The 27,904-nt window shown below is 45.6% G+C and overlaps 2 protein-coding genes across 4 annotated transcripts; one reads left to right on the top strand and one right to left on the bottom strand.

The window, feature by feature from the left end:
- The first annotated feature begins 3,521 nt into the window (after positions 1-3,521).
- On the top strand, positions 3,522-8,008 carry LOC112236567 (transmembrane protease serine 4-like). Of its 2 annotated transcripts, XM_024405159.2 has the most exons (13): positions 3,522-3,662; positions 3,820-3,881; positions 4,017-4,154; positions 4,345-4,497; positions 5,139-5,265; positions 5,358-5,471; positions 5,549-5,592; positions 5,744-5,906; positions 6,034-6,200; positions 6,503-6,598; positions 7,164-7,306; positions 7,447-7,596; positions 7,761-8,008. In XM_024405159.2, the coding sequence occupies exons 3-13, from the start codon at positions 4,025-4,027 to the stop codon at positions 7,770-7,772; spliced, it is 1,299 nt and encodes a 432-aa protein (XP_024260927.1). In that variant the 5' UTR covers positions 3,522-3,662; positions 3,820-3,881; positions 4,017-4,024; the 3' UTR covers positions 7,773-8,008. The 2 variants fall into 2 exon arrangements, with proteins under 2 accessions (XP_024260927.1, XP_024260928.1); XM_024405160.2 differs by lacking the exons at positions 3,522-3,662; positions 3,820-3,881 and having other exon boundaries at positions 4,078-4,154; positions 4,386-4,497.
- A 52-nt stretch (positions 8,009-8,060) lies between these two features.
- On the bottom strand, positions 8,061-26,179 carry LOC112236568 (sodium channel subunit beta-4). 2 transcript variants are annotated; one of them, XM_024405161.2, is made up of 6 exons: positions 25,753-26,179; positions 24,714-25,043; positions 18,558-18,721; positions 11,981-12,203; positions 11,649-11,778; positions 8,061-11,466 (listed from the first exon to the last, which is right to left on the bottom strand). In XM_024405161.2, exons 2-6 carry the CDS (start codon positions 24,790-24,792, stop codon positions 11,370-11,372), a joined length of 693 nt encoding a protein of 230 aa, XP_024260929.1. In that variant the 5' UTR covers positions 24,793-25,043; positions 25,753-26,179; the 3' UTR covers positions 8,061-11,369. The 2 variants fall into 2 exon arrangements, with proteins under 2 accessions (XP_024260929.1, XP_024260930.1); XM_024405162.2 differs by having other exon boundaries at positions 24,714-25,031.
- Between the last annotated feature and the right edge of the window lie 1,725 nt (positions 26,180-27,904).

Here is a 27,904-nt window from a genome sequence, read left to right as displayed (position 1 = left end):
AGGAGCTATAGGGGGATGGGCTCATTATAATGGCTGGAGTGGAATCAATGGAAAAATGAAGGTAGTTTATATCATTTTAAAAACATTACAATACATTCACAGATTTCACAACACACGTTGTGCCCTCAGGCCCCGACTCCACCACTACCACATATCTACAGTACAAAATCCACGTGTGTGTATAGTGCATATATTATCGTGTGTGTGTGTAGTGCGTATATTATCGTGTGTGTGGGTGTATGTGTCTGTGCCTATGTTTGTGTTGCTTCACAGTCCCCTCTGTTCCATAAGGTGTTTTTTTAATCTGCTTTTTAAATCTAATTTTACTGCTTGCATCAGTTACTTGATGTGGAATAGAGTTCCATGTAGTCATGGCTCTATGTAGTACTGTGTGCCTCCCGTAGTCTGTTCTGGACTTGGGGACTGTGAAGAGACCTCTTGTGGCATGTCTTGTGGGGTATGCATGGGTGTCCGAGCTGTGCGCCAGTAGCTCAGACAGACAGCTCGGTGCATCCAACACCTCTCATAAATACAAGTGGTGATGAAGTCAATCTCTCCGACACTTTGTTGTGTCAATCTCTCCAACATTATTAATGTTAGCTCTCTGTGTACATCCAAGCGCCAGCCGTGCTGCCCTGTTCTGAGCCAATTGCAATTTTCTTAAGTCTCTTTGTGGCACTTGACCACACGACTGAACGGTAGTCCAGGTGTGACAAAACTAGGGCCTGTAGGACCTGTCTTGTTGATAGTGCTGTTAAGAAGGCAGAACAACACTTTATTATGGACAGACTTCTACCCATCTTAGCTACTGTTGTATTAATATGTTTTGACCATGACCTCAACTTGCTCAATGTCCACATTATTCATTACAATATTTAGTTAAGGTTTAGGGTTTAGTGAATGATTTATCCCAAATACAATGCTTTCAGTTTCAGGAATATTTAGGACTAACTTATTCCTTGACACCCACTCTGAAACTAACTGCAGCTCTTTGTTAAGTGTCGTAGGAATTTCAGTCGCTGTAGTAGCTGATGTGTACAGTAAGTGCTGTGCTTGTTCAATGTCATTCCCTATAAGCATGCTGAAAGTTTGTTGTCAGTTTGTTTACTGTAAAATAGCATTGTATCAAACACAATTTTTCCCAAAAGTTTACTAAGGGTTGGTAACAGGCTGATTGGTCGGCTATTTGAGCCAGTAGTGGAATGACTTTTGCATATAGAGACCACATGTTCGACTCCGTTCCATTACTTCCATTCCCGCCATTACAATGAGCCCATCCTCCTATAGCTCCTCCCACGAGCCTCCTCTGACATACCCCTGTTCCACCACATCCCCTCATTATGTACAGTCGTGGCCAAAGGTTTTGAGAATGATACAAATATACATTTTCAGTCTGCTACCTTCAGTCTGCTAAGTCTGCTACCTCAGTTTGTATGATGGCAATTTGCATATACTCCAGAATGTTATGAATGGTGATCAGATGAATTGCAAAGTCCCTCTTTGCCATGCAAATGAACTGAATCACCAAAAAACGTTTCCACTGCATTTCAGCCCTGCCACAAAAGGACCAGTTGACATCCTGTCAGTGATTCTCTCGTTAACACAGGTGTGAGGGTTGACGAGGACAAGGCTGGAGATCACTCTGTTATGCTGATTGAGTTCAAATAACAGACTGGAATCTACAAAAGGAGAGTGGTGCTTGGAATCATTGTTCTTCCTCTGTCAACCATGGTTACCTGCAAGGAAACACGTGCCGTCATCATTGCTTTGCACAAAAAGGGCTTCACAGGCAAGGATATTGCTGCCAGTAAGATTGCACCTAAATCAACTGTTTATCGGATCATCAAGAACTTCAAGGAGAGTGGTTCAATTGTTGTGAAGAAGGCTTCAGGGCGCCCAAGAAAGTCCAGCAAGCGCCAGGACCGTCTCCTAAAGTTGACTCAGCTGCGGGACCGGGGCACCACCAGTACAGAGCTTGCTCAGGAATGGCAGCAGGCAGGTGTGAGTGCATCTGCACGCACAGTGAGGCAAAGACTTTTGGAGGATGGCCTGGTGTCAAGAAAGGCAGCATAGAAGCCACTTCTCTCCAGGAAAAACATCAGGGACAGACTGATATTCTGCAAAAGGTACAGGGATTGGACTGCTGAGGACTGGGGTAAAGTCATTTTCTCTGATGAATCCCCTTTCTAATTGTTTGGGGCATCTGGAAAAAAGCTTGTCTGGAGAAGACAGGGTGAGCGCTACCATCAGTCCTGTGTCATGCCAACAGTAAAGCATCCTGAGACCATTCATGTGTGGGGTTGCTTCTCAGCCAAGGGAGTGGGCTCACTCACAACACAGCCATGAATAAAGAATGGTACCAACACATCCAGGAACTTCTCCCAACCATCCAGGAACAGTTTGGTGACGAACAATGCCTTTTCCAGCATAACGGAGCACCTTGCCATAAGGCAAAAGTGATAACTAAGTGGCTTGGGGAACAAAATATTGATATTTTGGGTCCATGGCCAGGAAACCCCCCAGACCTTAATCCCATTAAGAACTTGTGGTCAATCCTCAAGAGGCAGGTGGACAAACAAAAAACAACAAATTCTGACAAACTCCAAGCATTGATTATGCAAGAATGGGCTGCCATCAGTCAGGATGTGGCCCAGAAGTTAATTGACAGCATGCCAAGGCGGATTGCAGAGGTCTTGAAAAAGAAGGGTCAACACTGCAAATATTGACTCTTCACATCAACTTCATGTAATTGTCAATAAAAGCCTTTTACAGTTATGAAATGCTTGTAATTATACTTCAGTATTCCATAGTAACATCTGACAAAATTATATACTGAAGCAGAAAACTTTGGAAATTAATATTTGTGTCATTCTCAAAACTTTTGGCCACGACTGTACTGTCTGTTTGTCAGAATCCAGATAATTTCAAGCTGGTGATGCACTCACATAGATCAGTCAATAAAATGTACAGTAGCTTACTCATATGGGAAATCTAGAATCATGACAGTAGAGATCAATAATGTGTTTTGACAACCGTAGATAGACAGACAGTGCTGGGCCTGTAGTATCATCAAAGATGGTGGACAAGGGAACAGTCTAATGCTTGGGATGTCCCACCTCTGATGTCACCCTATTAAAGTTGACATTGAACATGGTTCATGTAAGGGTTAAGGTTAGAGCAGGGGTTAAGTTTAGAGTAGGGACTTCCCAAGGATCACAGAAAGCACTGAGCATAAATGAAGGCTGTTGACCGTAGACAAAAACGGTCACAGTTCCAGTCTGCTTAATTAAGGGGTGGCTCTCCCATAGGCACCAATGATTTAGCAGCTGGGTCTGGTCTTCTTAGTAGTTCATTGACTGTATGTGAACCAGAAAAAAGGAGCGAGTGAGACGTCTCTAGCTTCTTCTTCCGTCTCTGGTATTATCCCAGCCAGGCCCAAAAACTGCCTGATTCCACTAATTCCATCACCTCCTCACACCAAACCAATTAGCTTAATTAGCAAAGATCCTGCCCCGCCTGCTGATTGGTCATTAGGGCACAGGAAGTGCTTGTGAGAATCTGAGAATCTGTCTGGCATCTGTCTGTTTCTAGAGCTTGGCAGAAGCCTTACCTGACTTTTCTGGAGAGCAGCTGATAGACAGGACAGCCTGGTGGGCACACTGGTAAGATATGAGACATTGACATACTAACTATACCTTTCGCTCTACAAGTGTATATCATGATACATTTAGATTTGCACAAATGTTTGAGGTTCAGATGCTGTTCCTTTAGTTGATTTATTTAAATATATATATATTTTTAATCCCTCCTCCCTTTTAGATTCAAACACACTGCTGTTTGGAGCACCAAGCACAAGCCCACACATCTAGACCTGTCTCAATGTGAGTTAAAACAGAGTGCTGTATATCACCTGGAGAACCACATCATACCTTTTATTATTACTGCCAAAATGGGAGAGGAACATGTTTTTTAACACCAATCACATCTGACTACCTTACCTGTCCTCACACCAACAGCTCTGATCATGCCTCAACGCCAGAAGAGGCAGGTTACGGTGGCCCGGAGGGACCAGGGGGCTACGAAAAAGATGACCCTGATCACTGTGTCTTGTGTACTGGTCACACTTGGGATATTGGCAGTGGGTGCTTACTTCAGTATGTCCCTCCATCTCATGTCTCAACTTCAACTACCATTTAAAGCCTGGAGTTTCTCTAAATCATATTCCTGTTGTAATGTATGTAGCCTGTATCATAGAGTTGCACCACTGTCAACCTTCGGATTGTCTTTTCCTCCTTCATCCTCTGTACCCCTCCATCCTATATCCTCCACTCTCGTCTTCCCCAGTCTGGTGTCTTGTCGACAGCAAGTTCTTCTTCTGCTCCCAGTCATTGAAGTTCATCCCTGTGGCGATGGTGTGTGATGGGAAAGCAGACTGTGCTGGTGGAAAGGACGAGCTCACATGTGTGTCCAGCAAGCCGGCCAATGCCACCTTCCCAGGCAAGACCACCCTCCATCTCCTCCATCTGTTTTCCCTTCCCTCTATCATCATCGTCTCATCTTACCATACCACTCTCTGATTCTTCTTTCTCTTAAAGGGGAAATCTGCAGTTGCTACATACATTTTCTTGGATGTAAAAATTAATGATTTGTACCCATTGATTGTTGAAGAATATAAATGATCAATGCCTTGTGCTTAGTTTAACTGTTGTGGGGTAAGTTGAGCCATTTTATGCAGAATATTATAGTAAATACTACATTATTATCCACAAACACTGTAGTAAATACTACAGTAATGTCTGCAAAAATACTTCTCCCATGTCTCAATTTGTGCCATAAGTGAGAACCCTGCATGTTAAGTACAGACCATATTGTGTTCCATACAGATTATAGGAAAAAGCAGAAGCTCTGAACTATCCATTCAGTCCCCAGTTGTACCTACAGGTTATGGAAAATGTGCTCTTAAAGTATTCTCCAATAGGTTTCCTCATTGAGAAAGCCTTCACATCAAAGGTGGTAAAACAAATTAAACAGTAAACTTGTAAATACTACAAGTCTGCAAAAACACTAGAGGGGCGGGGAAAACACTTTATTTTACTGCCGATTGCCCATTTAACTCCTCCACCCTTGTCTCTCTGTAGTGCGGTTGGTGGGTGAGAGCATGGTGCTACAGGTGTTCAGGGTGGAGGCTGGGTGGAGCACTGTGTGTGCAGATGACTGGGGATTGAGCGACACCCGCAGTGCCTGTCAGCATCTGGGATACACACTGTAAGATGACAGCTCCACTCTTCTATTCAGTTAGATACATAGTCTGATGCATCTCCTGTATATATCTGGCTACCGTTTGTCATCTACACCAGGAACCCTAAAAGCGAGAGACTGGATATCACCAGCCTACACCACTCACTGGGAGAGTCCTTCAGTGCAGTAAGAGCAAGAGCTAAGGGTCCCCTTCACACTGCACTCATCAGCAGGTAGATGTTCTACTGGATGCTGTCCAGCCATCTGACTGTTTAGGTGTGAGGAACTGACAATCCTCTCTGTTTCTCAGACAAACCTGCATCTCAGGCTCTGTGATAGCTCTATCCTGCTCAGGTAAATATTTAAAATGATCACCACCCATCTACACACTTTTGCCACTACCCTATATATACTTCATGGTGCCACCCAAAATAAATGGTTGGACTTCTGTATTAAGTTGGAAGTGCTTACCATATTGCTTGTCATCCCATGCGTGTCCCTCCAGACTGTGGGGATGCGGTGGGGCAAGACCGGGTGGTGGGAGGTTCTGACACCACCATAGAGGAGTGGCCGTGGCAGGCCAGCCTGCAGAAAGACAAGCAGCACATCTGTGGAGGCTCCCTGGTCTCCCTCACCTGGCTTATCACCGCTGCACACTGCTTCAGCCGGTCAGCACACACACACTCAGTTGTGTTTAGCTTTATTACGCTCTTTGCTGTCATAACATTTTGTTTAATTTTGCATATGCAAAACAAATGCTGACTTTTTTTCCCCTTCTTTCTCACACACACACAGTGATGGGAATGATCTGAACCTCTGGCAAGTGGTGCTGGGTAGCACCCACCTGATGTCTACTGGGGGGATTTCTGTAGCAGCCATCATAATCAATAAAGATTACAATGGTTTCACCCACGACTATGACATCGCCATGCTGAAGCTCACCAGGCCTGTCACTACCGGAGGTACTGGACACTTCTCCAGCAGTTACTCAACCGTTCCAAAGTCCTTTACAGTAGCCTATAACCTTCATTGCTCAGCATGATGGATGGGAACATGTACACACACACACACAGGGGGTCAACTTCCCATACTGTCCTCTAGTGTTATGAAGTTGAATTGCCAGGACTGTATTTCTGTCATTGAAGAATATATTTGTGACAAAGGTTTTGTCATACCTGTGATATACCACAGCTTTCAGACAATCAGCATTCAGGGCTCAAACCACCTAGTTTTATCATTTAAAAAATGTGTCTTGACTCTCCAGACACCCTCCGCCCAGTGTGCCTGCCTCCCCACAGCCTGCCTCTGAAGGCAGGGGACCCCTTGGTGGTGACTGGCTGGGGCTTCCAGCAGGAGGAAGGTGAGACTGGACAGGGCTATCTGTACAAAGCAGAAGGCAGGTCTATTACCAAGCTTAATCCAATCTATGTAAAGCCAAGATATATTTGTAAATTTTAGTCATTTAACAGACTCTTATCCAGATCGACTCACAGGAAGAACTAGTATTGATCGGGCACATCGACAGCTTGGAGATTTTATCCAGCAACATTTCGGTTACTGGCCCAACTCTCTTAACCACTAGGCTACCTACCACCGTAGACCAAAGCCCCGACAATGGCAGAGCATTTACAAGTGCACACTTCCATGTCCGGCCATTGTCTCTGTTCAGCTTTCTTGTGTTCTTAGTGTAAGAGGCTACCTGTATCTCCTGAGCGGCAGTTAGCCTAGCGGTTGGGACAGTAACCGAAAGGTTTCTTGTTTGAATCCCTGAGCCGGCAAGGTGGAAAAAATCTGCAATTTTGCCCTTGAGCAAGGCAGTTAATTGCTCCCCGGACCTCTGATTCAGAGGGGTTGGGTGAAATGTGGAAGAGACATTTTGGTTGAATGCATTGTTGTAAAACTGACTAGGTTTTCCTCTTGCCCAGGTAAAATCTCCTCAATTCTGCAGAGTGCCACTGTGTCTCTGATTGACAGGAAGGTGTGCTCCCGCCCCTCCATCTACGGCCCCTCACTCACTCCCAGAATGCTGTGTGCAGGGAACATGGAGGGCGAAGTGGACGCGTGCCAGGTAGAGCTCCTCCACCAACACACACGCCTACAAAATGGCTGCTTTTAGTTTGTTAGACTATCACACTGCCAATGCAGTCATACTTTGCATTTGTCTTCAATTGTCATTTATTTTGCTCTCACTCCCTCTTTCTCTCCCAGGGTGACAGTGGGGGTCCACTGGTGTTCCTATCCAAGTGTTGGCAGCTGGTGGGGGTGGTGAGCTGGGGGGTGGGCTGTGCCCGCCCGGGGAATCCTGGGGTCTACTGCAGCGTAGAGCAGCAACTCAACTGGATCTACTCCATCATGGAGGTGGGAGTCTGGCCACTATCACAGACCTCTCTAGGGCTCAAAAGGGGGAGGGCAGGTCCAGATAATGTGATGGAAAACTAATACCTCATTTTGATGCATTCCCACTTGTTATAGGTGCCTTTAAAATTCCTTACCTGATATGATTTGGTTGTCCTATTTTTCAGATGTACTCCTAAAAATTCAGTTTCTCTCCGAGAACTCAATTCGACTGGCGTTCTCTCTCTCAATGAGTGCTGAGTGAGTCTGGCAAACCTTCACTCAAAGGACAAACACATTCCACTGACCTGTGACTGAATACTGAGCTGTGACTGTTCACGTTTTTATTCCTTTATACTCCCTTTGAGAGATGTAAGTACTGTGAGATTTTTGTATGTATTAATGTTTTAATAAATTAGATTTTTTTTAAAGGGTTGTGATTTGATAATATTGTCTTTTTTTTTGACAGCCAAGAAATGACAACATGGTTTTATTTAAACGTTTATTGGATTCTGGTGGGTTTTATAATAAAGAATACAGCTGATCTGCATGGTGGAGAGATTACATGGGAGGGGGCATCATTTGAGAGGGAGTAAAGAGATGACTGTACATTTGCGTTAGTTGGGATAGCAATGTGGGACCAAGGTGTCAGTACTGTCTGGCGACATTATAGATTCACAAACATTCTGTTGTCAAAAGTGCAATAATGGATGACAGAGGTCACTGTCAGCAACTCTGCTACAACAAGGTGGTACAACAATGTTCTCAATTTCCAAACTACAAAGATTGAACATTCATATTGCTTCATCCATCCAGTTCTTTTCAGTACAGTTGTCAGCGTACAGGGAAGACTGTTGGTACTGTGTAAGGACATGCGAGTCACTCTCACAGTTATGCTTTAAGTACGTTAGAGGTTATACATGTAAAATTTCCACTTGCAACTAGTGCCCAATGTGAATTACATGCCAGTAGTACCAACGGAATAGAAATTCACAATAAAACCTACTTATTAGAATTCTACGTGAAGCTGCAAATTAGTTTTGTACAACTTCCTGTATCACGATTGGTTCTCGTCTGTGAGGTTGACAATAGCAAAAACATTAGCAATACAAAACGCATTCACGTCCTTGCAACAATCTTTTTCGGATTGTGATAAGCTGTACTAAGCCATTTTTAAGCGGTTGTAAGCAGTCTCCTTATAGAACCACAATGTAATTTATGGCTAAAATCATGTTGCTCCTTTAAATTACATACTCTATATTGCATATCTCCACAGGTTCTTCTTTTCAAGGATTTCTCACACTGCAGTCCATCCCACAGACCCTTCTGCTGAATAGAAGATGAGCCATGGAAATCTGTGCACTATAAACCCGTTCATCATCTTCCATAGATCAGCTCATCAGAACTCCATTTCCCATAACCTACTTTGATTACTGTTGCTCCTGTCATTTTTATTGCTCACATTATCATCACAGTAAAAACTCTATGGTGTATTGGAATCCTGCAGTAGCTATAGTCATGTTGCTGTAATGCCTGGGCAGTGCTGTGAAAGCAGATCCCATTGGGAGAACTGGAGCAGTCTGTCCTACAGTACATGCATGTCTTCCGCTCAGTAGTGGTGTTTGCATAGTATCACTGTTCTCTTTAGGAGTGTGAGTCAGTCAGGGATTCAGTGCCACAAGCTCAAATCCGTGTCCTACCAGAGAGAGTACATTTACTACTGTCTATGATTTAACCGTGCCATCTATCTGTTCTCATCTAAGACACCTGAGGTCATTCAACTTTACCCTCATGTTAAATATACAGCTATTTAGGTTCATTCACTCACCGCTCCACTGGTACGAGACATCTCTGTGGTTTACATGTCTAGCACATCTTTAAGGTAAAAGTTCCCAAAAGACCCTCCTGCTATTGCAACAAGCCAGTGCATGTATTTGAAGGGATATGCTATGGGAACAGCAATACTGGGGCTTGTCCATATCAGAAACTGCTTCAGTGATTGAGGGAGGTATATTTGTTATGTTTATACAATGACAGATGCAACAAGATCCTAGACAATGGACATAGACATGAAGTTCTCCCCTGAACACACATGTTTTCACACACACAAACAAGACATTCAGCATCTTAAACGTGCCACCATTGGATATGTGCCATAGCCATATATACCATAGCAGTTCAAGAGCAATTGATTTCAATAGTAACTTAGGAAACCCATGAAAGGAGTCCATTCCTGATCAGATGTGGGTTTCTCAGGGTTATCCCAGTTTGGCACAATAAATGGGCTGAATATGGGATATTAGTTGTGTGTCTATTCTACACTGTCCAGTAAAGATCTGTCCCCGTCTATCGCTCTACCTGCAACCGAACTGCTGCTCCATGCATCTCTTTATGGTGTGGTTAGTGGAGGTGTCCGTAATGACTATAGATGAGGGACATCTGGTTTTCCGCACAGGCTGAATTTGTGTTGAATCAGGAGCCATGAATGAACCATCATAAACTCCGCTGCGCTGCAGCATGTCAGTACTTATTGCAGTGTGTCGACACATCGGTCTGGGTAAATGTGTTCAGAGCAACAAAGAGACAGTTATTGGTAAGTGGACATACAATAGGAAGATGTGGGGTGTGTTTCTGTCTGATACAAGTTCATGTTCAAGCCAGTGAACCCACTACCTAATAGTTTCCAGTGCATTGCCTTGCCAACCACTGGATGTGGTGAGGGTCGGCATGATATGAGCAGATTTGGAACCAGCTTCAAAGCAGAACTAAACACATCACACGTGGTTAAATCTGGGATTCCAGGAAAGAACACGAGAGGGTACATTTCTATTGTCAGGCATTGTGCCTCTACATCTGCCTTGGGGTTTCACATGCTTATAAACGCATTAAGGTTATTTGTCTTAAAAGCAGCATTATTAGAGGTTTATTCCTTTTTCTAGAGGGTTGGTTAAGGGATTGTCTATCATTTCATTCATCAGCTTGTAGTATTATTCCTTTGCGTTTTGCTGCGTTTGGTAAATGGTTTTGTAGTATTTAGTCTTCCTATCAGCAGAGGAAGATAGAAGCGCTAACAGGCACCAGTGTTTTATATCAAGCAAAGAAAATGTATAATGTTCTGAACTGGATCCTTTCTCACTCCTCACCGCAGCAAAACCCTTTAGAGACCCTAGTTTCTAAATATGATACAACAGGGTTAATGAATTACTTTTGGAATAGCAGAGTTAATATTGTATTCTAAACAGCACTAAACTAAACTTGATGCGAATCAGTGGTATTGTGCAATAGGACTGAAGCTGGATCTGAAGTGGCATAATGCCACTGGAGATTGAATTAAACTGTGAATAATATCCCAGACCTTTTCTTCAAACACACCGTTTGATTTTGTAGACAGTTTCAGTCGAACCCAGGGCAGTGGGGTTGGTTGGTGGAGAGAGGAGTAGGATCCAGCACAGATTAAACAGCATTATTACATAGCATTCTTCCCCGTCTTAAGCATATATTTTCTTTTTAATATAATATGAAAAACAGTCCTAGGTTCAGGTCTTAATTTAAAAAAAAAAATTATATATCAACTAGAACGTATGGGAGCGGTTTCCGGGACACAGCCTAAGCTTATTGGACTAACAAACACTTTCAATGAAGTCTCTCCATCAGACGTGCTTCTCAGTCCAAAAAACCTGCCCAAGAAGCCTGCCCATGGAGTCACTTGTCAATACACATGTTTATGCATAAAAATACAGTATATGCATAGATATAACTGTATATTTATATATGGATGTACATACATGCAAGTACTCTCATTTCTTCTTTGGTGTCAGTGGTTTTGAAGTTTTGGATCCTGAGACATTGTTTGTTTCATCAGCTGAGGAAGATTGTACAAGGCACTCGATCTTTCTGTGGACGGGAGGAGCAGAGGAGAGAGGAGGGTTAGAAGAGACGCCTGTTTTTCCCACGTAATTGTATCATTGTAGCCTGTATTGATGCTTTACTACAGTTTGGGGGCACTGAGATGAGCTAAAGGTGTTTCTCTGTGTGGATGGCCAGTTGGTCTCCATGGCCCTGTCTGTCTTACTCACTTCCTCTCCTCGATTTTGAAGAGAACGAAAAGGATGAAGTTCTTCACCAGCATGAAAGTCATCAGCAGGGCGATGGCTCCGCCCACTGCAGAAGCAATTATGATGGTGAGAGTGTTGTCCACCACTCGTACTGCAGAGAAGGAACCAGGGAGGGGAGAAGGTAGACGCTGATCAGACAGACATTAGCTAACTACAGTGCATCGTCTACACAGCACATCTAGACGTTGTTGTTTATGGTACCCGACTACCCGCCCAGCATTTCCAAGTTTAGCACCAGAACACCTGTACTGCCTGCCTGGAGTAAAGCAAAGAGAACGCTAGTTAATACTCACACTCGTCCACCACGACAAGGGTAAAGATAGCGCTGTGGTTCTTGCCCTTCTCTTTGGGGTTGCGTCCGAAGCAGGTGTACTGGCCCTCGTCCTCAAAGGTGATGTTCCAAAGCAGGATGGAGATGTTGTTGTGATCACTGGTGCCGATAAACTCCACCCGCTCCCGGTAGATACTCACTGGATGAGGATCCATCCCGTCTGACGGAATCACTGACTCACAAACCTGAGAGGACCAGGCAGCCATCAATCACACGTGTGTGTGTGTGTGTCTGTGCGTGCGTGCGTTCGTGTATGTGTGTGTGTGCGTGTGTGTGTGAAAGTGAGTGAGAAATTGAGTGAGGGTGTGTGTGTGTGTGTGTGAAAGTGAGTGAGAAATTGAGTGAGGGTATGTGTGTGTGTGTGTGTGTGTGTGTGTGTGTGTGTGTGTGTGTGTGTGTGTGTGTGTGTGTGTGTGTGTGTGTGTGTGTGTGTGTTTGTGTGAAAGTGAGTGAGAAAGTGAGTGAGGGTATGTGTGTGTGTGTGTGTGTGTGTGAAAGTGAGTGAGAAAGTGAGTGAGGGTATGTGTGTGTGTGTGTGAAAGTGAGTGAGAAATTGAGTGAGGGTATGTGTGTGTGTGTGTGTGTGTGTGTGTGTGTGTGTGTGTGTGTGTGTGTGTGTGTGTGTGTGTGTGTGTGTGTGTGTGTGTGTGTGTGTGTGTGTGTGTGTGTGTGTGTGTGAAATTGAGTGAGAAATTGAGTGAGGGTATATGTGTGTGTGTGTGTGTGAAAGTGAGTGAGAAATTGAGTGAGGGTATGTGTGCTAAGGTGCGGCGAGTCCAGTTCAAGTGTTCAGCAGACTGATTTTCTTGTAGATAGAAACTGTCTCTGAGCCTGCTGGTATCAGACCTCATGCTCCGACACCGGCGGCCCGACAGTAAGGGAGTGAACAGCTCATGGCTGGAGTGTGTGGGGTCCTTGTTAATACTGCAGGGCTTCCTCAGGCACCGTTTCAAGTAGATGTCCTGGATGGGTGGGAGCACAGTTCCAGGCCGTCTTCATCACCCGCTGGAGGGCCTTGCGGTTGCTTCCTGAAGTCAACAATCAACTCCTTTGTTTTGCTGACGTTGAGGGAGAGGTTTTTGTCCTGTCACCACAATGCCAGTTCACTTGCTTCCCCTCTATAGACTGACTCCTCGTTGTTTATCAGGCCTCCAATTGTGGTGTCATTAACAAAGTTGATGATGGAGTTGCAAAGCCACACGTTCATGGGTGAAGAGGAAGTACAGCAGAGGGCTGAGGACACACCCCCTGGGAAGCCCCTGTGTTAAGAGTTAGTGTGGAGGAGGTGTGGTTGCCAGTCTTCACAGCCTGTGGTCTGCCCATCAGGAAGTCCAGGACCCAGTTGCAGAGGGTGGTGTCCAGACCCAGGGCTCTGAGCTTGGTGTCGAGCTTGGATGGAACAATAGTGTTGAATGCTAAACTCTAGCCAATGAACAGCATTCTCACATAGGTTTTCCTCTTTTCCAGATGTGTTACGGCCGTGTGAATAGCGATGGAAATGGTATCTTCCATGTATCTACTGGAGCGGTAAGGAAATTGGAGTGGGTCCAGTGTGCCTGGTATGCTGGCCTTGATGTGGGCCATGACCTGCCTCTGGAAGCATTTCATGATGACCGAGGTGAGTGCGACGCGGCATCATGTCACCTTGTTTTTCTTGGGCTCTGGGACAATGGTGGTCTCCTTGAAGCAGGTGGGGACTATGGCCTGGGAGAGCGAAAGCACCTGGTCGTCCAGAGTAGCATGAGTCTCCCTGGATGACTCGGTATTGTTTGCCTCGAAGCGAACATAGAATGTGTTAAGTTCAGCTAGGAGGGAGGCTTTGGTGGTCACCACAGAGACGGATTTGCCTTTGTAGTCTTGATGGATTGTTGTCCTTGCCACATGCGTCATGAGTCTGAGTTGTGAAATATCAATTCAAGTTGAAGCCTGTATTGTCTTTTTTCTTTCATAATAGATTTGCGGAGCTCGTACCTGCTTGCCTTGTATGCGTCACCCGCCACCGAGTCATCGGGGTTCATTCTGCTGATTGAATGCTGCATTACAGGCCCTCAGCATGGTACGGATATCTCCGTTCGTCCAGGGTTTTTGGTTGGGGTATGTCAGGATTGTTATTGTGGGTGGGTGTGTGTACCTGTGTAAATGTTCAGTATTTGTGCTTCATAGTTTTTTTTGTGTGTTTTTTTTACAGTATAGCACCTGGCAGCACTCATTTTTATTGACTGTACCTGGGCTCTCTTGGGTATGTGAGACAGTTGGTAGAGAGTGTGTGTGTGTGCGTTTGCATGTGCATGCGTGTGTGTGTGTAACTCAGGGGAAAGAAAGCTACTTACTCACACACACACACGCATGCACACACGCGCGCACACACACAAACACTTCCTGGGTTGGCTGCTCTGACGGAGACAGCCGCTAATGGGTTAATTTAATTCCAGCAGGCAGGGCACTCCGTCTTGTTGGGAACAATTAGCGGGGAATGGAGTGGTGAATATTTCATGAAGAGCAAGGTAGAAAAAGAAAACAGAGGATGAAAGAAAAAAAGCTTATTCCACTTAGCAGAGCGCAATGAGGGAGCAACCTCACTCACTCTGCTGTCTTCCCCTGCCTCACTCACTCTGCTGTCTTCCCCTGCCTCACTCACTCTGCTGTCTTCCCCTGCCTCACTCACTCTGCTGTCTTCCCCTGCCTCACTCACTCTGCTGTCTTCCCCTGCCTCACTCACTCTGCTGTCTTCCCCTGCCTCACTCACTCTGCTGTCTTCCCCTGCCTCACTCACCCTGCTGTCTTCCCCTGCCTCACTCACTCTGCTGTCTTCCCCTGCCTCACTCACTCTGCTGTCTTCCCCTGCCTCACTCACTCTGCTGTCTTCCCCTGCCTCACTCACTCTGCTGTCTTCCCCTGCCTCACTCACTCTGCTGTCTTCCCCTGCCTCACTCACCCTGCTGTCTTCCCCTGCCTCACTCACCCTGCTGTCTTCCCCTGCCTCACTCACTCTGCTGTCTTCCCCTGCCTCACTCACCCTGCTGTCTTCCCCTGCCTCACTCACCCTGCTGTCTTCCCCTGCCTCACTCACTCTGCTGTCTTCCCCTGCCTCACTCACCCTGCTGTCTTCCCCTGCCTCACTCACCCTGCTGTCTTCCCCTGCCTCACTCACCCTGCTGTCTTCCCCTGCCTCACTCACCCTGCTGTCTTCCCCTGCCTCACTCACCCTGCTGTCTTCCCCTGCCTCACTCACCCTGCTGTCTTCCCCTGCCTCACTCACCCTGCTGTCTTCCCCTGCCTCACTCACCCTGCTGTCTTCCCCTGCCTCACTCACCCTGCTGTCTTCCCCTGCCTCACTCACCCTGCTGTCTTCCCCTGCCTCACTCACCCTGCTGTCTTCCCCTGCCTCACTCACCCTGCTGTCTTCCCCTGCCTCACTCACCCTGCTGTCTTCCCCTGCCTCACTCACCCTGCTGTCTTCCCCTGCCTCACTCACTCTGCTGTCTTCCCCTGCCTCACTCACCCTGCTGTCTTCCCCTGCATCACTCACCCTGCTGTCTTCCCCTGCATCACTCACCCTGCTGTCTTCCCCTGCCTCACTCACCCTGCTGTCTTCCCCTGCCTCACTCACTCTGCTGTCTTCCCCTGCCTCACTCACACTGCTGTCTTCCCCTGCCTCACTCACTCTGCTGTCTTCCCCTGCCTCACTCACCCTGCTGTCTTCCCCTGCATCACTCACCCTGCTGTCTTCCCCTGCATCACTCACCCTGCTGTCTTCCCCTGCCTCACTCACTCTGCTGTCTTCCCCTGCCTCACTCACCCTGCTGTCTTCCCCTGCCTCACTCACCCTGCTGTCTTCCCCTGCCTCACTCACTCTGCTGTCTTCCCCTGCCTCACTCACTCTCTCCACAGCTCTCTCTGCCTTTCTATAGTCCCTTACCAAACCTGCCCCTTCCCTCTGTCGTTCAGAACAAGCAATGTACTGCATATTTTTTATTTATTTTTACCTTTATTTAACTAGGCAAGTCAGTTAAGAACAAATTCTTATTTTCAGTAATGGCCTAGGAACAGTGGGTTAACTGCCTTGTTCAGGGGCAGAACGACAGGTTTTTACCTTGTCAGCTCAGGGATTCAATCTTGCAACCCTTCGGTTACTAGTCCAACACTCTAACCGCTAGGCTACCTGCCGCCATATGTGTGTATGTACTCTACACCCTTGTGCCTTTGTGGTGTCTACGTACTTGTGTGTGCTATGCACATATGTTGTGTGTTAACCTTACATCCCTCACCCACTGAGACTCACTCAGAGCTCACACAGAGAGACTATATAATAGATAGACTATACAGTGCTTGTTGATTGACAGGTGCTGTTGGTCAGTAGAGGCTCAGTATAGCCTGTGGCCTGAGGTGACTGACTATAATACAATACACTACAGTTACTAGCTTCTATCTGTCAGTCAAGCTGTCCTCCCAGACCCCAGAGAGGAGAAAAACAAACACAACTCGTTAATTGATTTATTGATCGTTACCAGCCAATCAAATGGTTGAATTATTAATCAAATAATTAAGGATACTGTATGTAGATAACCCAAAAAAGTTATGTAGTGTAATGGCATTGATTGGGGACACCCAACACTTATATGTTGTCATGGCAATAATGGGAGCGTTAGTCATACTATGGAGGAGGATATTGATTGGCTGTCTGACAGCTTTAGTGTTCAGCCCATAATCTTCTCCTGCTGGTCTGGACTAGTCAGGGAAGGGCTTTGCAGGGGTTAACTCATGAGTGTCACTGTGTAGCAGATTGTTTTGGGGCAGTTGTTATGCTTGGTTGTCCATACACAGCAAGAAGCAATGACCTTAGTGTAGCACCTTGGATGAATTTGGTATTTGAGGTCAGTGTTGTCTGAGGTCGGTAGGAAGTGTGATGTCTGTAACATCTTTGAATCCATAACGCAGGGTTAGTAATCTAGTGCTCTCTAAGAATGCTCCTTTACCCTATTCTCCTGTGTATTCTCCCTCAAATGAAGTGCAGGGATATAATGCACCATATTGATATTTGACAGACAGTACTTCAACAATGAAAAACAACAACAGTAGAAAATGACCCAGTGTGTCTATCCCTTTTGCAGACTCTATATGATCCATACATCAACAGACCATCTCACAGCCAGGTGCATTAATGCCTTTTGTTCATATCAGCAGTTCAGAGACCATTAAGAAGAGAGAAGAGCATTGATAGAACTGTGAAGCCTGTTGGATCAGACAGTAACTGATGACAAGCTGCTCCTATAGCAGAAGTCTCTACAGAACTACAACACATCCAATAACGTACAGATGTAATTTAAGACAGTTTGCTACAACAGGAACATAATCCTGCAGCAACTGGAAATGTGAATTATTATGTGTATTATAATTCACATACTTTTTTTTTGTAGGGGTTGATACACTCTTTGTTGGGGCAAATCAAATTAAGATCATACATATTTATTGATTCAACAAATCCTAACAATGAAATTAGTTATTCGAATAGCGGTAAATCTCAGATTATTGTGATATGATTTCACAAGAGCAAATCATTTGAAACAAAAAAGTGTTGAAAGTGTTAACAATGTTATTTGATAAATATTTTAAGCTGACACACACACACACACACACACACACACACACACACACACACACACACGCACGCACGCACACACACACACACACACACACACACACACACACACACACACACACTGACACGCACGCGCACACACACACACACACACACACACACACACACACACACTGACACACACGCACACACACACACACACTGACACGCACGCACACACACACACGCACACACACACACACACTGACACGCACGCACAGGCGCGCACGCACGCACACACACACACACACACACAGAGTGGCTGTATGTTTACAGACAGACAGGGGAGCAGGATGAATAAGTGATAGCACTGATGTATAATGGATGCTCTTTGTTCCTTACACATTCTCACAATCAAGAGGCCATTCCACAGGCCAAGAGGCCTGGATGCTGCCTCGGTCCTGGGTGGATTCATTGTAGACCTGCTGTGTGTCTCTCTGTCCAGGCCTTTCGGAGTTGATAAAGGTATAATTGCCACAGTATGTGGGATTGAAAACACCTGTACAATTGTCAGACAAAGGTACAGTCGAAACCAGTGTTGTTTGGCAATATGTTTAGCCTGACTGCATGGAGTCATTCACACCAGCAATACCAGCAAGATGCAGATTATCAGTGATGTTTATGTTCCCAGACACACAGAGGGAAAAAGATATCATGAATGAAAGAGGGATCCAGTGAAAGAGAGACGGGAATAAAACATCCCCTTAGGGATGAAACAAGGGAGAAAGGGGGAGGTGATGATGACTATCTCTGGTTTTATAGGTGTGCTCATATAACTCCTCCTCTCCTCTTCCTCCTGCCCCCACAGCCCTGGCCCTATCTGTGTGACATCTGAGCTGACATGAATAACTGCAATTGTGTGGCTGCTGTGTTTTAATGGGCCAGGCCAGTTTTGACCCACCTTCTGCATAGTGCCGTTGTCATTGTACTGCCAGTTGAAGTAAAGGTTTTTGATGCCGATACAGCTGGCGTAGGTGCAGGGTAGCAGCACAGTACTGCCGTTCAGCGCCTCCATGAATGGGACCTTCCCTGTGGACATCTCCAGGCCCTGAGCAGACCACACACCTGGGAGGGAGGGAGGGAGGGGGGCAGAATCTATAAGGTAGTACACAATACTCCTTCAGAAATCCAGAGATGGAAAAGACAACACACACCTGAGTTAGAAAGGAAAGCACACTGTCTACTCATATGGTTTCCACATTTCAATGGATACAGTTTCCAGAATTAAATTGTTCCCAAAATATTGTCCCTTTTACTTAACAAGTGCACAACAAGCCAGCTCCTCTATTTTACAATCATGTAAAATGTTGCTGCACTCTGTGAAAGAGGGGAGGGAGGAGAGAGAGAGATGTATCCCTGGTCCATTCCCAGGTTACTATAGCTCATCCATTGACATAGAGCTTGTCAAAAACAATTGAGTGATAATCCCCTACCCCTCTAACCTATCCCTCCTTAACTGACCCTGCAAACTATCAGGCGCTGGAAGATTATGTCTGAACTCACCAGAGGGTCAATATCATTTCTGCTTCTGACGTTTCCCTTTGACCTCCCTTTGACCCCAGATCGTTACTGACAGAAAGAAAGGAACAGCGAAACCCATTTTACCACTGAAACATACACTTAAGTTTAACTATTGTACAGTGCATATTGTGCATATTGCAGTAAGATATGACAAATATATACACTTCCATACATGCATTTGCATACACCCCCGCCACAAACACACACACACGCACACACACGTACACACACTGTCTACCCAATTCACAGACCACACACACTTAGGTCTGCAGTAATGTTATGGCACAAACCCACAGACCTGATACAGTGAGATATAGGGTGAAGGAGAACAAGGGAAAGAGGGGAAATAAAATAGGAAGAGTGAGATAGATAGACTGTCTGTCTGTCTGCCTGCCTGCCTACCTGTCTGTCTGTCTGCCTGCCTGTCTGCCTGCCTGTCTGTCTGCCTGTCTGCCTGTCTGTCTGTCTAAGTTGGTAAAAAGTATAAAATAAAGTTTTACTGTTTACTGTTTGTATGTGCATGCTCACACTGTTTGTGATTGATTGTACAATTATGTAGGAGTTTATATTTATATCAGGCATGTTATGTACAGTTACAAGTGTGTGTGTGTGTGTGTGGTATTTTATTACAGTGTTTGGGATGTTGTGAGGCCATTTAACTTAATGCAGGCTCATTAAACTCAGTAATTATCAAATGAGTTCAGGCTCATCTCCCTCTTTAAAGGAATCAAAATAACGCAGGTCCCACCACCTCTTTAACACAATCCAGATAATGACGACACCAACACTTCTCAAGTGGACCTAAAGATGATGGATGGTTAGTCTGGTTACATACACTCCCTGGGACTCTACAGTAATGCTGCTCCCACACGTTCTCCCTCTGCTCAGTCTGTCCTCTCCTCCAATTCCCTGAACAATAGTATTACCTGCCCTGTCCCTTCTGTCCCATTTTCTCTTGCTCTATTTGTCCCTCTGCAGCCCCCATTCCTCAAAATTCCTCCCCCTCTGTTTTTACATCACCCCTCAGCTGTGTGACATCATCAATAACCGACTCAAGGTCAGGTTAGGACAAGCCCCTCCCCCTGCAGTTTGGGACAATATAAGGATGTAGTGTGGGCTGCACAGTGAGGGAGAACATGTGTATGAATGCATAATTCCTTCGAAATGACTCACACATACTCTCTCTCTCTGCCCCAATGCAGCACAGTGATTCTGCAGAAACTCACTCAGGGCAGATGCACCTCTCTTTCTCACTCTCTCTTTTGTCCTTCACTCTCCATTTCTTTCACTGTCATTTGGTTCTCTCTCCTTTTTCTCGATCATATTCTTTCTCTGATACTCTGCATTGCGATTCTACTCTTGCCTCTGCCTCTCTCTGTCTGTATATATTTCTCTGCTGTTTGGTGGCCATTAACATACTGTATAGTGGTAACTGAAGTTCCACAGGATATGGCTCAAAAGGGGCAGGTTAACATTGAGAGAGGAAAAAGAAAGTAAGACCCAGATGCAGGAAGGAGGACTCAACCCCATCCCATTCTCCATTCAGAGCTAAAGCTGGACATCTTACGTGGTGAGTCCCAGAAAAAGACCCTCCTAGACTCCCCTATGGATTGTGTCAGCAGCAGTCTCCATTGAGTTTCTGATCTAATGGCTTTGTTTCCAAACAGTCATTTGTGAGGTTCTCTCATACCCTCTACTTCCTAACCTACATGTGTCTCTTTCAAGAACACATCAAGCATGACACTTCATAGACCTACCTGTACAGGTCTATACAATCCATAGAACCAGAACATTTTAGACCAACCTTTTACTTATTCAGCAAATCCTCAAAACTATCAGCCTTCATGTCCTACATGATCCAGCAATCGTGTGCATATGAAATAGTTGAATTGCAGCCAGCGAGGCACATCATTTGGCTAAGATAGTGAATTGGGCTTCAGGGGGGCGGAGGGAGGGGAAGGGTGTAATGCTGGACTGATCCTGTGGTCCTGTTGGCTCAGAGCGTGAGAACATCAGAGCCTGACTGAGCCTGGCAGACAGCTCCTGATCTGTTCAGCTGTCTGTTAGGAACAGGGTAATATCACCCTGATATTATTACCCTGATAATTCACATAACAGATGCTGCTACCATGACGCCCTCCCTTCATCTCAGAGCAGTTCCCATTTCCCCACTGCATTATTACTCTATTCGCCTGGGTCTGGGTAACACTGACGTTGTTACCCGTAAACAACCTGACTCCTCTCATCACACTGACGTTGTTACCCGGAAACAACCTGACTCCTCTCATCACACTGACGTTGTTACCTGGAAACAACCTGACTCCTCTCATCACACTGACGTTGTTACCCGGAAACAACCTGACTCCTCTCATCACACTGACGTTGTTACACGGAAACAACCTGACTACTTTCATCACACTGACGTTGTTACCCGGAAACAACCTGACTCCTCTCATCACACTGACGTTGTTACACAGAAACACCTTGACTCCTCTCATCACACTGACGTTGTTACCCGGAAACAACCTGACTCCTCTCATCATACTGACGTTGTTACCTGGAAACAACCTGACTCCTCTCATCACACTGACGTTGTTACCCGGAAACACCTTGACTCCTCTCATCACACTGACGTTATTACCCGGAAACAACCTGACTCCTCTCATCACACTGACGTTGTTACCCGGAAACACCTTGACTCCTCTCATCATACTGGCGTTGTTACCCGGAAACAACCTGACTCCTCTCATCACACTGACGTTGTTACACGGAAACACCTTGACTCCTCTCATCACACTGACGTTGTTACCCGGAAACACCTTGACTCCTCTCATCACACTGACGTTGTTACCCGGAAACAACCTGACTCCTCTCATCACACTGACGTTGTTACCCGGAAACACCTTGACTCCTCTCATCATACTGCGTTGTTACCCGGAAACAACCTGACTCCTCTCATCACACTGACGTTGTTACCCGGAAACAACCTGACTCCTCTCATCACACTGACGTTGTTACCCGGAAACAACCTGACTCCTCTCATCACACTGACGTTGTTACCCGGAAATACCTTGACTACTTTCATTCGATGTTCTTTACCATTCGGCCATCAGATCAGACCAATGCTCCTCATAGGACACATCACTGTACTTCGTATACCCGTCGCAAGACCCACTGGTTGATGCTTATTTATAAAACCCCCTTAGGCCTCACTCCCCCCTATCTGAGATATCTACTGCAGCCCTCATCCTCCACATACAACACCCATTCTGCCAGTCACATTCTGTTAAAGGTCCCCAAAGCACAAACATCCCTGGGTTGCTCCTCTTTTCAGTTCGCTGCAGCTAGCGACTGGAACGAGCTGCAACAAACTCTCAAACTGACAGTTTTATCTCAATCTTTTAATTCAAGGAATTGCTACCATGTTGTGTTACTACCATGTTGTGTTGTCATGCTGTTAGGTCTCTCTTTATGTAGTGTTGCTACCATGTTGTGTTACTACCATGTTGTTGTCATGTGGTGTTGCTACCATGTTGTGTTGTCATGCTGTTAGGTCTCTCTTTATGTGGTGTTGCTACCATGTTGTGTTGTCATGCTGTTAGGTCTCTCTTTATGTGGTGTTGCTACCATGTTGTGTTGTCATGCTGTTAGGTCTCTCTTTATGTAGTGTTGCTACCATGTTGTGTTGTCATGCTGTTAGGTCTCTCTTTATGTAGTGTTGCTACCATGTTGTGTTGTCATGCTGTTAGGTCTCTCTTTATGTGGTGTTGCTACCATGTTGTGTTGTCATGCTGTTAGGTCTCTCTTTATGTGGTGTTGCTACCATGTTGTGTTGTCATGCTGTTAGGTCTCTCTTTATGTAGTGTTGCTACCATGTTGTGTTACTACCATGTTGTGTTGTCATGCTGTTAGGTCTCTCTTTATGTTGTGTTGTCATACTGTTAGGTCTCTCTTTATGTAGTGTTGCTACCATGTTGTGTTGTCATGCTGTTAGGTCTCTCTTTATGTGGTGTTACTACCATGTTGTGTTGTCATGCTGTTAGGTCTCTCTTTATGTAGTGTTGCTACCATGTTGTGTTGTTGTGTTGTCTCTCATGCTGTTAGGTCTCTCTTTATGTAGTGTTGCTACCATGTTGTGTTGTCATGCTGTTAGGTCTCTCTTTATGTTGTGTTGTGCTGTTAGGTCTCTCTTTATGTAGTGTTACTACCATGTTGTGTTGTCATGCTGTTAGGTCTCTCTTTATGTGGTGTTGCTACCATGTTGTGTTGTCATGCTGTTAGGTCTCTCTTTATGTGGTGTTGCTACCATGTTGTGTTGTCATGCTGTTAGGTCTCTCTTTATGTAGTGTTGCTACCATGTTGTGTTGTCATGCTGTTAGGTCTCTCTTTATGTGGTGTTGCTACCATGTTGTGTTGTCATGCTGTTAGGTCTCTCTTTATGTGGTGTTGCTACCATGTTGTGTTGTCATGCTGTTAGGTCTCTCTTTATGTAGTGTTGCTACCATGTTGTGTTACTACCATGTTGTGTTGTCATGCTGTTAGGTCTCTCTTTATGTTGTGTTGTCATGCTGTTAGGTCTCTCTTTATGTGGTGTTGCTACCATGTTGTGTTGTCATGCTGTTAGGTCTCTCTTTGTGTGGTGTTGTTTTTCTTTTCTTTTTTCATATATTTTCATTTAATTTATTTTTCATCCCCCGTCCCCGCAGGAGGCCTTTTGCCTTTTGGTAGGCCGTCATTGTAAATAAGAATTTGTTCTCAACTGACTTGCCTAGTTAAAGAAAGGTTAAATAAAAATAAAAAAAACATTAAAAATGACTTGACTCCTTTCATCACACTGATATTGCTACCTGGAAACAACTTGACTCCGAGGTAAAAGCTAAAGAAAAATCAATGCAGTAACTCCATGTTGTACAAAGCTCTTAGTGTTGTGTTTACAGTAAAGGCAAAGTAAAATGATGTGTTAAATGTCTGACATCAATAAAGTCCTGTATTGATTTTAGCCCGTTTAATTCTGATGAATACCACTGCTATGATAGACTGCTTGTGGCCCTGCATCATAACACTGTGGATGACATATCTACTGACACACCTCTGAAGAGACACTAGGCCACTGCTGCAGCTTTCATGTTGTTATGTACAATGAGATTATAAAATCACTATTCAATATGCTCCTCTGTGGTTACGTATTCCCAGTTATCCATCAAACATACTTCAGCAAGCAAACTGACAGCGTTTTCGAGCCAAATACAAATCTGATACCAAGTTTCACCAATCAATCCACACAGTGAAAAGCCAGCTGCCAGTACTGCAAATCACTCTGCACTGAGAGCAAGGTTTTACCCGTGTTGAGTTCACTCTATGGGACAACAAAATCACATCACACAGCAAAGACAGTACATGTTTCATAGTACACAATAGAGCAGTTGTGTTTGCAGAATTGGGAAAATTGCTCCATACTTTACTTAAGAGAGAGAGAGAGGGAATGGATGAAAAATAAGCACTAGGGAGATATATGACTGAGACAAAGAGGTCTTACTGAGCAGCAGAGTGATGATCAGGCTGGAGAACAGACACCTGGACCTGGGCTGCTCAGCCCCACTCCCCTGGACTTCCATGGCAGTCTGAACCCGTCCAAAACACCCCCTGCTGTGGGATCCAGCCCGGGGTCCGTTGGGCTGGAGTTATCCCGTCAAAAACTCCTCTGGTGGTCAGGTGGATGTAACCCAGAGTCCCACTGGTCTGGTTGTGTGTTGTGCCTGGGTGTCTGATCTGATCCCAACCGAGGTGCCACGTCCCACTGTGTTTTTAGCCAGTCCTGGTTGTGGTGCGTCTGCCTGCCAGCCCCACAACACTCCTGTCAGAAGGACTGTCGGTTAGACAGAGGGCATGCAGAAAGAGAGGAAGAGTGAGAATGGGGAGGGAGGGGGAGGGTGGGGTGTCAGGGAAGGGGATGCAGACTTAAAAACAAACTCAAGACAAACTAAGTCAATCAGCTATGATCCTTCAGAGAGCACTCCTAAACTGAGAGAGATACAGAGAGAGAGAGGAGCAGAAATAGTGAGAATTTAAGAGAGAGAGAGACGAGAGAGAGAGACGAGAGAAGAGAGAGAGAGGGAAGAGAGAGAAGGAAGAGGGAGAGAGATGAGAGAAAAAAGAGAGAGAGAAGGAAGAGAGAGAGAGAGAGAGACGAGTGAAAAGAGAGAGAGAGAAGGAAGAGAGAGAGAGACGAGTGAAAAGAGAGAGAGAAGGAGAGAGAGAGAGAGAGAGAGAGAGAGAGAGAAGAGAGAGAGAGATGAGAGAAAGAGAGAGAGAGAAGGAAAGAGAGAGAGACGAGAGAAAAGAGAGAGAGACAATGAACAGAGAGAGAGAAGGAGAGAGAGAGAGAGAGAGAGAGAGAGAGAGAGAGACGAGAGAAAGAGAGAGAGAGAAGGAAGAGAGAGAGACGAGAGAAAAGAGAGAGAGACAATGAACAGAGAGAGAGAAGGAAGAGAGAGAGAGAAGAGAGAGAGATGGGGGAGAGAGTAAAGTGGATGTAAAACAGTGTGTGTGCAGTGTGAGACAGTACTGCACCATACCTCTTCCTGTGGCTGTGTTCCCGAGAGGCTGGACCAGCAGGCTGACTACAGAGCACAGCTGAGTCAGTGAGGACAAACACACGGCAGAGCAGGGGAGAATCACTGCGCACAGCCAGTCAGTCTCTCTCCCTCTTTTCTCAGGGTGCATTCAAGTAGATTCCACCAGCCAGCGCTTCCTCTGCAGAGAAAGGCAGGCTGCAGCCCCAGTTAGAGAGAGAGAGAGAGAGAGAGAGAAAGAGAGACAGGAGGAGTGCTGATGCAGTAGCCCCGGTGACTTATGGCTGCTGGATCGGACGGTCCTGTCTCTTCTTCCTGGATAGCAGAGCCCCAGTTTCTTCTTCCCTTTGCCTGCTAGCCTGCCCCTCTGGCTCTCTCTCAACTTTTCCCTGCTCTCTCTCTCTTGGCTCAGTGCCTTCCTGCCCTTCTCTCCCCCCTTCCTTCTCCTCCTCTTAACCCCACTCCCTCCCTCCCTCCCTGTCTCCCCCTCCCCTCTCTTGACTCAGGGTGTGAATGCAGACGCAGGCAATTTTGTCAGAGTGCTTATGGAGATCAGAGAGTTCTGCAGGTTGGAGGGGGTGCTGTGATACAGACCAGGGACGCACTACCCTGTATTTAGAAACACCCTGGATGTAGAAATAGACATAACAGGATCCAACATTGATATATAGGTAACTGCCAAAATAAAGGAAACACTTGAGTAAATGAGGGCTACAAAGTATATTGAAAGCAGGTGCTTCCACACAGGTGTGGTTTCTGAGTTAATGAAGCAATTAACATCCCATCATGCTTAGTGTGACCAGTGATTATTTTGGCTACCATGGTTAGAAGAAATCTCAGTGACTTTGAAAGAGGGGTCTCAAAGGAGCATAGGGGGTTTACATGATGTGTGTATGTGTGTGTCAGTCACCAGATCTCAACCCAATTCAACACTTATGGGAGAGTCTGGAGCTGCGTTTTCCACCACCATCAAGAAAACACCAAATGGACTTTCTCGTGGAAGAATGGTGTTGCATTCCTCCAATATAGTTCCAGAGACTTGTAGAATCTATGCCAAGGCACATTGAAGCTGTTCTCGTGCACCCTATTAAGACACTTTACAGTGTATGCTGGTGTTTCCTTTATTTTGGCAGTTACCTGTGTGACAATGTCCCAATTATAAAAATTCAAAAAATGATTCATTCATCAATCACTCCCTTGAGTTACACTGTAACATGTGAACATATCTTACTCCTGTTATATCTGGTCTGTACCTGAATGAATGAGGGTGTGTTTACCTTTAATGTGAATGTCACTTTGGGAGCTCTCCCTCTCTCCTCCAGTGGAGGCTGCTGAGGGGAGGATGGCTCATAATAATGGCTGGAATGGTGCAGATGGCATGGCATCAACCACACAGATAATTGTATGTGTGGGGTTCAGAGATGATGTAGTCATTCAGAAATCATGTTTAAACAATATTTCAACCAGTGAGTCAATGCAACGTATTACGTGAGTAGTTATATTTCTACTCCTGAACGTACTTAGACTTGCCATAATAAAAGGGATGAGGAAACGCTGATCCCATCCCACTGACTCCGCTCCAGCCATTACCACAAGCCCATCCTCCCAAATTAAGGTGCCACCAACCTCCTGTGCGCTCCTCACTCCCTCTCTCTGTACTCATCCTCCCCCTATGATAGATTGACAGAGTTTAGTTTCCTGTGGCTCTGCATTTCCCTCGCCCCCTCCCCAGGTTTTCACATGATGATATTGATATGGTGGAGGTGGGGGTCTGGATTAGTTGCTGTCCCCAGCCCTGCACGGCCAGACCAGATCTAACGACAGTGTTATATTCCCCTACATCAGAATAATTAGCATCTACAGCCACCAGTATACCCTCTGGTAAACAAGGAGCCAGGGAATGTGTGTGAGGGACGGGATGTGTGTTTGTGTGTGTGTGTGTGTGTGTGCAAGTGCGTGTGAGTGCATGCCTGTGCAACGGTCCCTGTCCCTGTAAACACTCAGAAGGTCAAACCGGCGAACATAGCATAACGTTCTCATAACTCTGCACTGACACTAAGGTAATGTGGCTGGCAGTGCATTAAGATATGAGATGGGGATATCATCCCCTCTCTCTTTTACACACCCTTACTCATTCTTTTCTATCTCACTCCTT

The sequence above is a fragment of the Oncorhynchus tshawytscha genome, linkage group LG30 (genome assembly GCF_018296145.1).
Source record: "Oncorhynchus tshawytscha isolate Ot180627B linkage group LG30, Otsh_v2.0, whole genome shotgun sequence".
NCBI lineage: Eukaryota > Metazoa > Chordata > Actinopteri > Salmoniformes > Salmonidae > Oncorhynchus > Oncorhynchus tshawytscha.
This window is presented reverse-complemented; position numbering and strand designations above follow the sequence as displayed.

Bases quoted from the DNA above. Each gene is read 5' to 3' on its own strand.
- LOC112236568 (XM_024405161.2), bottom strand. From the start codon at position 24,792: ATGGAAGTCCAGGGGAGTGGGGCTGAGCAGCCCAGGTCCAGGTGTCTG. The intron at 12,204-18,557 runs GTGGGTCAAAAC...TGGTCCTCTCAG, and splicing joins ACAACGGCACTATGCAGAAG to GTTTGTGAGTCAGTGATTCC. The intron at 11,467-11,648 runs GTGAGTAAGACA...TCCCGTCCACAG, and splicing joins TTCAAAATCGAGGAGAGGAA to AAAGATCGAGTGCCTTGTAC.
- LOC112236567 (XM_024405159.2), top strand. From the start codon at position 4,025: ATGCCTCAACGCCAGAAGAGGCAGGTTACGGTGGCCCGGAGGGACCAG. The intron at 5,907-6,033 runs GTCAGCACACAC...ACACACACACAG, and splicing joins GCTGCACACTGCTTCAGCCG to TGATGGGAATGATCTGAACC. The intron at 7,307-7,446 runs GTAGAGCTCCTC...TTTCTCTCCCAG, and splicing joins GCGAAGTGGACGCGTGCCAG to GGTGACAGTGGGGGTCCACT.